Raw genomic sequence first — 11337 nt, forward strand, 5'->3', positions numbered from 1 at the left:
AATATATATATATAGAATGGAAATGTTTTAATGTAATAAACAAGAAATCCGAAATCCAAACCAAGAAATTGAGATTAAAGAAGAAGCTGAAAGTAAATTTGTAAGATATTTTCAATATTATTGATTCAATAATTAAATAAAAATCAAATATTAAGTGTTTTTAAGAAGAGCATAATTGAATTAAGCACAAATATAAATCAACGAAATTACATTTATGGAATCTACTTTTGATTTATTTCTCATATCGTTAAAGAAAACTGTAAGTGATATATCGAAGAAGTGCCTCATAATTGCCAGTTTTACCAGTCACGTTCAATCTTAATTGTCGCGAGCTGCCATTGGGGGATGATCCACGCTGTGCAAGATAAAACGTTTATTTTGACGGATAATCCGAGTCGGAAATGAGAAGATATTTGAAGCACCTCGACCCCAAAGATCGCCTAGCGAGGAGAGGAGTACCTTTCGGACCTTTTCTCCTGCCCTATTATTAATACACAAGCGAGAGCAGCGGAGGATGACGCGCTTTCCGTTTCTGACAAGCATTTCGCTCTGCTTGCCGAAGCGCCGACGTCGTCATCAAGGTAAGCTTCTTAAAGTCTCCTTACCCCTAAACCACCCGTTTCCCTCCCTCGAAACGGTAACCGCCAGCATACAGACAGCAGCTTCCTTTTAATCGACACGGTTATATCTCTCTTCAAAGAAATCCTCTCGGATGTTGCGGCACCATAATATCTATGGTGAAAACAATTTGCCGAGATAGTTTTTTCAGTAAATATTTCCCTTCCATTCCTCTCTGAATGTTCCTCTTTTATTCTGCTTTGTTGCAGATGCGAAAATTGGAATGTGCATCCCAAGCGGCGGCATCTGCAAATGCGGCGGCGGCGGCACGTGTGCACCACTAAATATTAGGGGGATAAAAACGAGCGGGCTGGACACCCATGGATGGATGCTGCGAGTCGCGAGATTATGCTGCTTCAATCAATCCGATACGACGCGACGCGCAAGTCGTTTCGATCGTCGAAATAATAGCTTCGCCAGCGAACGAAATAACAATTGAGCGAAGCGGTATACGGACATTTCCCCCTCGAAATACAAAGCCGCGCCCGGCCGTGCGCGCGGCGATTTTCGATTATCGTCGCGGCGTAGGTGTACGTACATCGCGTAGATCGCAGAGGACCTACGCGAGGTCCGAGATTATTCGCGGTCGCAGGCAACTGACTCGTTTCTCGTTTCGCGGCTAAATTGCCGTCCCGCGATTGGCAGCTCGTCATCGATTCGACCCGATCCCGCGTCCGCCGCGCGCTATTACTGCGCGCGTATAAGCGAGCACACGAGCGCGCAAGGGGTGGACGACTGCGGTCGTTGCACGTGCAACGACGACTCTGACTGACTGACGTACGTATTTTTGATATCGACGCCACCGACGCTCATGATTCCCACTCGGAATGAGATTTCGCAGCCGGGAAAGTGGATGCGGCGTAGGTGCGAACGCCCTCGCAAAACCGAGAGCGAAAGGTAGAGAGATAGAGCGGGCACAAACGCGTTTTCAATCAATGGTCTTTCGTAAATCGAACCGGCATAGAAGACAGTCTGTTCGCCACAGTTAAGCTTCACAGAATTTTATACGGCTTCATTTTAGAGTAACACTCATGTTATTCGTAATAATGTCAGCAATATATTGGAATAATAAGTTTGACTCTTATTTCTCTTCTCTGACTATAGCTTCTGGTGATGTTTACTGATTAATTATGTCACTTTCAGCAATTATAACGATTACTACATTCGCCAAACAATTAATTTCGACGCAGTGCTCTCTTACCTTTTTATGGAACGTTCCAACAACGCTCCATCAAACTTGAGATGCTAGAAGAGAACGTAACTAGTGATCGCTGCAGCCGCCCCGAATTAAAGGTAAACCAAAGACCGGGAAAGAGGAGAAAAATTCGCCAACTCCGTAAGTAACTTGAAGGAAAAGAACTTCGCCCGCCTTTACCTCGCGATCGCGAGCCACGGCGCTCGCCTGTTCTTTTTTTTCTACGCGAGACTCCGAGTTGCGGAGCACGATGAAAAAGATTCATAAAAATTCTTGCGCATCCCAAAGCCACCCCTTCGGTACTCCGGTAGCTCACGCCCGCCTGAAACTCGCTTTCTTCCTCCGTGGCGCGTCGTCGCGGTGATAAGTCAACCCACCGAGCGCAAGATCGACGAGAAGCACGATGAGCGGCGACGATGGTGGTGGTGGGAGCGGAGGGGTCGGAGGTGGTCCCAGAATTTAATAACCATAGGTTCTTCCGCTCTCTCACCCCTCCGGCAGGGAGGCTCGGCACGGATGTAAGGCATGGATGTAATCTTGGTGGGGTAACTCATACGTTAAGGACCGGGGAGGACACATTCCGGCGCTGCTAACAAACGCCATCAACCCCCGGCTGCCGTCCCGGCCCCGTCGCGTCGATCCTCGAGCGTGGGAGTTGTCCGGGCACGGGTGGAGGCGGGGACGGCGCGGGCGAACAACGCCGCGACATAATTCTAATTTTATTGCCAGACCGGGATGCGCGCGCGCCCGCGAAGGAGACGCCGAATTTATGGGCAATTTTTCTTATTAATTTTCATAACTTCGACATGTGGGAGCGGCAGCGCGACAAAGCATGGCTTTCCCTGCTCTCCGTCCGACCCTCGCATCCACTACCCACCTCTTACGACCGGGACCGAGAGTTTGGCGACATGGAGTCGCTCTGTTGTCGACGTTGCGCATGGAACGGCATATTTTCCTCACCTTTCCGCGATCCTTATCCTGTCGGACTACACGGGTTATATCCGAGGGGAGATTCTGGGGATTTTCGAGAGCACTCATGAAATAGACCGCCGTCTATTCTATATCGAATCTGGAAAAGTCCGACAACCACAGCAACGCTAACGACGTTAAAAACGAAATAATTGTAAGGTACGCTCACTTTTTTTCATTACTATTATTTCGATAAAAATGTAGTTTTGTACGAATAATATTCTTAAATAAATAAACTTTTGTTTAACTGGCGATATTGATGAGAAGATTTTCTTTGTACGCAAGGAGTGTCAGTCACAAATCTTTGTGAATCGATTAAGTCATGATATTCGCAATTTCATGCGCAAGCAGGGGCGCGCGAATCATCGACAGGACACTCGAGGATCTCCGGACGCGTCGCGGCAATTTAGGATCGTCGCCGAATTTCATGAGCCGAGCGTTGCCGCGGCTGGAGAGACTGCGGATGAAATTTTTCGAGCACCGGAGTGGAAAGAAGCATCTTCGACGTTCCGAAGTGGTAAATAATGGAGGGTGACGGACGGGAGTGTTGCTGCAGGCTGTTGCGAGAGAGCGGCGGGGAAGGAAAACGGCGGCGGTGACGGGGGATGCCACGGGTGGTGAGACGACGTCGGAGAAAAGGATCGAAAATTGCACGGTAAACTCGTGCCACGATTTCCACCTCGGCGCGGTAAATTGAGAATAAACAGGTGTAGAGACGAGGCCGATGGAGTATTTCGTTGGCGTTGGCGAGATTCACGGAGGAATCCGACGAAAACCGGTGTTTGGTTTCACTCTCTCGTACGCGAATGATCGATGCGCGGGAAGGATGCAGGGAGAGTATCCTCTTCCTCGTGCTGATAATGGTGCCGCGAAAATATCTCTCCCATGTATCAAGAGAGATGAATTAAATTATAACCGATCGCTAAATACGACGGGCTTTAACATCTATGTATCTCCTCGTTATATATATATATATATATATATATATATATATATTTGTTATGTACCCTCATCGCATGCTATTAAATCAATTCCCGACTGCGCTTCGACTGGACTTCAGCTGCGCTTTGGCGGAACCATCGGACGGCACACACTTTCTCGACGCCGGACATTTTTCGCCTTCACCGTGGAAGGCAATCGCGACGGGGCGGCCTTTCCACCCCCATCTGCAGGATAGGGGATTCCAAAGAAATCCTACGTTCGCACGTATTTACAAACTGCTTTCTTCCCGCGCGGCCGGTACGTATTACTGCCCTTCCGCCTATCTCATTCCTTCCGGCGCGGCAATATCGCAACGTGGAAACGTATATACGTTTCGGATTGCACGTGTTGCGTCCACGTCTTCTCTTACTCCAGTCCGGTATTGCGCTGTCGACGAAGTCTGCGTCCTCTCATCCATCACCGGGCTAAGGTCGCCCGCCGCCGGCAGCCAGGGGAAGGATGGGAAAGGCCTGCAGGCCGACGGGAGCTTCCTCTGATATCTCGACACGACTTTACGATTTGTCCGTGAACCGTGTTCCGTCATCCAGGAACAAAACTCTCCAGTCGAGAGAGAAAAGCCCCGCTGCGAAGTCCACAGGCTAAGTAATCTCATATATTTATACTGACATCAATCATCAATCGCCTGCAATCTGTCGATATATTATCTAGGATACGTGAATGCGTTTTTCACAGCGAAACGTGAGGATCGGTAATTTATTATTTATTAAATTTATTATAGAATAGATTTATTATGGAGCATTTCTCAGATGAAAGAAACGGCGATGGATACTGTTCTACTTGGCAAAATCCATGCAAAAATTGAACTGTTTTATTTCTCGAAATTGCTCTATTGAGAGATGATTGAAATCTAAGTTTCTATATCTTAAAGAAATCATATTGATCGCAATGCGACACATGTACCTTGCGGCGTTTACGCGCTCGTCGTGTTGTGATTGCACCGAGCGGACGACGAAACGCGAGCGGACGACGAAGCGGACTTTATCGCTCGCTGGAGAACTGTGAAGGGCGGTTATTATTAATTGCTTCCAGAGGGTTTTACAACCGGACGGTTAAAGCGGCCACCTTTTTACGAGCATCGAACGAACCGCATCCGCGTACCTGCTCCACCGCACTGACGGCTTTTCTCGGTTTTCTCGCTCTGTTCCCGCCCCGTCCCGCTCTGGACACCCTGGAAACTTCATTTACATCGGCAGCATCTATAAAACGGATTAATTGCAGCCGGCTGGTGCGACGAGTGCCGGTATGGACTGCCAACGAGCGTTCGGCAGTTGGAATTTATCTGCGAGTGAATCTTTCTAGCACGGTCAGCAAGGCTCGATCGATGCGACTTTAGAATTCTTCATTCAATTTTCATCAGTTCCTCGAGGTTGCGTCGTCGACACAAGCTTGCCACAGCACTTTGCCCGATGATTCAATTCGATTCAGCATTCTCGCGGTTGACGTTTGCGACAAAACGCAGATTACAGTGACCTGTGTGTACTTTTGGTACTTATTTCACATCTTTTAAAAGATAGAGATTTTCTATGTATTTCTATGTACAGATTCTTATACAGATTAACAGTAACTGGAAAACATAATTTTTGAAACACGTGCTTAGTTTTCTCTGCAAATAAATTATTTTTTCAATAAATTTTATATTCCTTTGCAAACGGATTGATTCGAGAGAGAGAGAGAGAGAGAGAGAGAGAGAGAGAGAGAGAGAGAGAGAGCTCACAGCGTGTGGTGATATTCATGCAATTTTAAATGGTTTAAACCGCGTATTTTAATTCACAGAATTTTGCATATTTTTACAAAAGCGATTTATATAATTAAATAAATTTATAATTTATAAAAATAATTTGTAGCATTTAAATTGAAATTGATTAAAGCCGCGTTAGTGATGCTCCATGCGATGCAAAAATACACTTTTAAATCTTCCTAATTATTTTGCAATGCTAACTGATTCAAAGATGATATTGAAAGATAATATTCTACTGAATACAGTGAATTCAGCATTGACTAGCGCAAAAAGGCGGAAACATTATTACGGATACGAGTCAACAAGTTTTAAATGAAAGTGCGCAGGAAAATGGAAATACAAAAGTTGCGGATCATTTAACGAATTAACAATTATAATCCGCGATTAGAATTCCTGGCCATTAGCATAAGCCTGCGTCAGTGGGGCCGAAAAGTTTCCGGCGTTTGTTCGCCGGGTGCCAAAATAACCAGGAGGGAAGGAGTAATTTTATGCGATCGCGCCGAGAGATTATGAGGGAAAAGTAGCCGGCGAAGTAGTTGAAGAATGTTAAGTCAGGGAACCTCGCTATCTTACCAAGATAAATCACGGAGGAATTGAGATTCTTGTTTTTAATTGTCGTAATTGCAGTTGCGAGCTGAGATTGAAATTAGATACAGTGGTGCTTGTTTGGCGATTCTCTTTTACACGATCCGGTATTATTTCCGCAAAAAAATGTAGTCGCACCAACCATTGTTGCGTATGAAATATTCAGTTGCCTGAAGTACAGCTCACACCATCTCTAAACTTTGTAATCATACGACACGTTTCTCACGGGTAAACTGTGATGCAGGAGAACCATACGCTACTCTTGCAAATTAAAATCTGTATTATCAATGATTGGTCTACAGCGATTGTATGATGAAAACTGAAGAGTTTCATTTTTCTTTCCTAGACAATTATTCAATTATTAGAAATTTAATGCATTAAAATGAATTAAAATATGTAGACAAATATCTAGACATTTTTTAACTTAATTTACAGTATCAAAAGTAAAGAGAAAATCTAAATATATGATAATTTATTATTTTTGCAAGATGTAGTAAGCGTTTGACGAAAAATCATGAAAGATACTTGATAAATTTCTTTTGCTAATTTTTATTTTTTCTGACTCATTGCTGGTAAATCTTTTAGATACTAACCCCAGAATCAATATCAAGGTGTCTGAGTACTCTACCAAGCGCTGGTTACTCTATAGCGAAATAGTCCCAGCAATCGATTTTCTCAGATGATAATAGCCATATGGTATACTGCCGACTGTAAGTGCTTCAATTCAGTTATCAAGCACAATAAACGTTGTTGATAACATATCTATTCTTTCTACGCAATATTGACAAGAATAATGGACTTGATGGACGCTGAGGCAGATGCCGTCACTTACACTTATTTCACGTTATTCTCTTCACTTAGAAAATAATATGTGAATTATTCCTAGAAAAAGCGGTTGCTAGAGAGCAATCAGGATTTTGCAGAATAAATTCATTACAAAATTTATATTTTATATGTTTTACAATGTTTTATATTATCAAATACATTATAGAACAATAATTACTCATCTGGATAAGCTTAGAGAAGATTATGTCAGTTTTTGTGAATTTTCTTATATTATATTTTCCGTGTACATAAATTTATATAAAACTATATAGCAAAACTTCTCCACGCGCGTAATGCTAATAATCACAATTCTCTGAATCTGACGTCAAAAGAATATGCGTATCACAAATAAGCATTAATCACAAATGTTTTTTATTTAATTATGTACATTTTCTGATTGCATTTATATATTTTAATACTGTAGTGAACGTTTATACAACATCATTGTGCATTACTGTGTACGAAGATTAATGTGTATGTGACAGAATAATAAAAAAGTATGAATAGTCTAAAATTATTTATGACAATTCGATATCCTGTGCGAAAGATGAGCAATTTGGCTTCTGTACGGTTGATTTTTATGATAATGAACGATAGCATTATTCTTATTTTCACTGGCTTCTTCGAGACTTTTTCCTATCATTCCAGATCTCTTCTCTTTTATGCATGTCTTAATTCGTTGAATACGTTTTGTAAGTTCGTGTAGACTTGATTTTCATAATGCATACTCGAGTGAATAGAATTCTGCATAATGATTTTGTTCCTGAGACTTCTGAGACGAGGTTGGAGTTTATGATACGCTTCCTCGGCGCTCAAACGGCGATCTCTTTCCTTCATCAGAAAATCGGTGCTGTTCTCCAAGGCCGCGATCAAGCTTTGGTTGCCCTCGATCATGAGCATCAGACACTTCTTCAATTTATCCACGTTCGTCCACTTGATGTGATTCTTTCTCAATGTACTGCGCGATTTGCATTTTCTATTGTCTTTGTTTTCCGTTTTCCATGCACGCACGGATTGTGTAACTTTAGAAACGCATTGCATTTTCGATTTGGACTGCTAAAAAATAAGACGAAAATAAAATTAAATATATTACGCATGATATAAATTACCTACGGATTTTCTTAATAAAAAATTAATCAAAGCACGATTTTAAACAACTTACTACTTGATTTGCGGAAAATTCATTGTCCTTTGGTGCGTAATCAGAAGATGCTTTCTTTGAAATCGTTTCTTGCCTAAGAACGTGCTTACGGTTCAACAATCGCTTCTTCATCGGTATCCTTTCCTCTCTGCTTTTTCTTTTCTTCAGAATCTTGCGAATGGTGTGCAACACGTCGGTCGATACCTCGTTATCTCTAAGATCAATGTGCGTAAGCACACTGTTCGTTTGCAGAAGCTCCAACGCAATTTCTCCGCCGTGTTGAGTAATCCCGCAGCATTGCAAGCACAGCGTTCTCAACCAGAAATCGTGCTTCAGCATACGTATCAGTTGACGCAAACTAACGTTACTGAATTTGTGATTTTTGTTCAGAATCAGTACTCGCAGTCCCTCCTCCTGGAATGCAAATGTGACGTATTATTAAACAGTTTCTCAACGAAGACACTATGTCTTGATTAAAGCATTTTTTTCTCTCAATACGTACCATTGTAGCGCAAGCTTCTTTCTGGGATAACGTTGATTCCTTCCACATATTCTGCAACAAATCCGCCTTTCTCTTTTTGAAGAACAGCGACAAACTCGCGGCGCTCCTGTTAGTCAGACAACACGATGACAAATTCAAAATACGAAGATTCGGATTATGTTGCAAACTTTCCAACAATATATCGCAGCCTGTAAAACAGAATGTTCAACGATTATTTAGAGCTCATAAGAGTACTTGAAATATAACTTATGTAAGTTTACAAAAAGTATGATCAAACCTGTATCGCCTATTCGGCATCTGGCCAATGACAAGCTACGCAGATTTCGATTGTTTGCCAAGCCATCACTGAGGATCTTTAGATACTTTGGTGCCAGAGGGATACCATCGAGTGCGAGGCTGGTGATCATCAACGAGTCCCTCAGGCAAGCGGCAATGGAATGGACGAAGCATCGCAGCAGAAAATTCGTGTACAGAACTGGCTGCTGACGACCGTTTCGCGCGCATCTCCTGAACGTGCGAACAGAATGCCAGTCCATTTGCCATTTTGCAATTGGTCAGTTCATCATTATTTCCCTTGTCATTATCATACTTTTTTTAACTCTCCCCTCGCTTTCTTTGGTTGCGCACGCGATGTCACCTGCAAGCTTAAACTTACTGGAAGCAGTATCCGAAAGTGAAAATAATAATGAATATATTTCGTTTTATTTGCAAAAATCGTGCAAACATTTACGCATTATGGGTGATAATTATTTTGAATATATATTAAATCTTTCAAGCTCTCTCATTTCTACGGAAAAAGAAGGTATCTACTAAATCAATGCTAAGCCTAGTAAACTGTCGCACAATTACAATACGCATACGTGTTTGTCAACTACCGTGATTGTGCAAGCTTCTCCTCTGTATTTAACTTTTCTTTAATTCTCTTGCAACGACATCGGCTGTACACGTAAATTTTTGACAAGCTCCTATCTTGAATTATACTGCTTAATATCGGCGACCAATCTTTCACGCTTACATGATCGGCACAAAATCGTAAGTAATTCTTTTGCAGATATGTTTGCACTGCCGGCAGAGGCTTCATGTTCTTCTCGCGACATAGTGTCTTAATTAAATGTACGGCATTGTAAAATCGGGTAAAGATTATTAAATATATAGAAATATGGACACACTACTCTTCACTTTTTCGACAATTTTAGAGTCTTATAAATATTTCAATAACAATTTTATTTCCTTAAGAAAAAATATCATCTAATATATAACATATATTAACTAAATTATTGCAATCATAACCTAGGTAGCTAAACATCCCTAAACAAGTTTTGCGATAACGAACCTTATACGTCCACTCAAAGGGTTCACTAGAATTTTTCTCATTGCTATTCTGCATGACGATTTTACGCGTAATTTTGCCGAGATTTCATGCCCTTAATATTCTACAATTTTCGTCGAAAAATACGTTTTCGGAAATTCGGAAAACGTCGAACCGCGCGTTCTGGGTGTACTGAGAAATTGATACAGGAACATCAAACATTTGAATGTATAATTTCGGCAGAAAGACGTTTCAGTTCAGGTTGTATTACAGTTTTCATATTAGTCACGTCAGTTTATTTAGGTAAGTACTTAGGTTTAGAATCTTCAAAGAGAGAGAGACCACAGTTCCCTGATGTACTGCCGAAATTGCGCAGCTTCGTCGTGTCATCACCTAGAATGAGATAAGTAGCGAACAGCTCGTCTTAATTTAATCTTAGGAGATTCTCAGTGAGAGATTTTGCAATATCGCGATATTATTATCAATAATAATAGGATTTTGTAATATTAAAATCGTAGATTAATTCACTTTTATTCAGTTAATTTAGTTAAGTCTATATTGATTTTATTAGACTTAATTTTTTACTTACTTCTTTGCACTAAATGTATTATGAAGAGATATTTTCCGTGATTAATTATCTACATGGTTTTTGGTTCATTATCTTCTTAATTATGGTATTTTAATCTGTTGGTATCCTTCAATCTTCATCTTATGCAATAAATTAACTTCTCCTTTCATGAATTCCAATAATGGGGTCACGGGAAAATGTGACTTCGTACTATTCGGTCCTACATCTTCAAGAGAATTCGAGGCCACCTTTCGTGAATTCACCGCCGACATTAAGAATTTTGTTCACTCCTCGTTTATTATAGCGTTAAGCAATAGAATGATTTTTCATATTTATGTGCAGTAATTCGATAGTAATTTTGTGATTAATACCATGGCTCTAACACCGATGGTTGATTTAGACGATAGTTATCAAAGAAATATCGTTTATTTAATTCCAATGATACCGATCGATACTTTACTGTGGCAATTTCTTTCTGCTACCTAGATATTAATTAATAAAAAGAAGAAAGAAATGATGTATGTACTGATAATGTCGATAAATATATATTTAATGAACAAAATTAATGTTTTAAATGATTGAAAACTCTTTGCATTTTTCTCTACAACTTTATGCTGCATTTACTTACTAATGACGTCACGTTAAATGATAAGAAAAGTAATAATCGCCTATTGTTATCATTATTTGCGACATGCAGTTGCTATTATCAAAATAATAAGAGAAAGAATAGACATGAGTTAAAAATGTTTATCTACACTCATAAAAAAGTAACTCTTAACTACCAGACGGGTAGTTAAGATAAATAAAATTATATTGCTATCTATATATTTATTTATAATACGAAAGAATAGAAAATGGGTAAAGAAACACAAGAACGTAATTATT

General features: G+C 40.8%; 1 protein-coding gene across 1 annotated transcript; it reads right to left on the minus strand.

The window, feature by feature from the left end:
* Nucleotides 1-7051: 7051 nt before the first annotated feature.
* On the minus strand, nucleotides 7052-11323 carry LOC105284287 (protein Cep78 homolog). The gene is made up of 5 exons (XM_026974172.1): nucleotides 10474-11323; nucleotides 8853-10277; nucleotides 8576-8763; nucleotides 8095-8487; nucleotides 7052-7988 (listed from the first exon to the last, which is right to left on the minus strand). The coding sequence occupies exons 2-5, from the start codon at nucleotides 9109-9111 to the stop codon at nucleotides 7593-7595; spliced, it is 1236 nt and encodes a 411-aa protein (XP_026829973.1). The 5' UTR covers nucleotides 9112-10277; nucleotides 10474-11323; the 3' UTR covers nucleotides 7052-7592.
* Between the last annotated feature and the right edge of the window lie 14 nt (nucleotides 11324-11337).

Source organism: Ooceraea biroi, chromosome 12, assembly GCF_003672135.1.
Source record: "Ooceraea biroi isolate clonal line C1 chromosome 12, Obir_v5.4, whole genome shotgun sequence".
Lineage (NCBI taxonomy): Eukaryota > Metazoa > Arthropoda > Insecta > Hymenoptera > Formicidae > Ooceraea > Ooceraea biroi.

Bases quoted from the DNA above. Each gene is read 5' to 3' on its own strand.
- LOC105284287 (XM_026974172.1), bottom strand. From the start codon at position 9,111: ATGGACTGGCATTCTGTTCGCACGTTCAGGAGATGCGCGCGAAACGGT. The intron at 8,488-8,575 runs GTACGTATTGAG...TTTGCATTCCAG, and splicing joins AAGAAGCTTGCGCTACAATG to GAGGAGGGACTGCGAGTACT. The intron at 7,989-8,094 runs GTAAGTTGTTTA...CTTATTTTTTAG, and splicing joins AATTTTCCGCAAATCAAGTA to CAGTCCAAATCGAAAATGCA.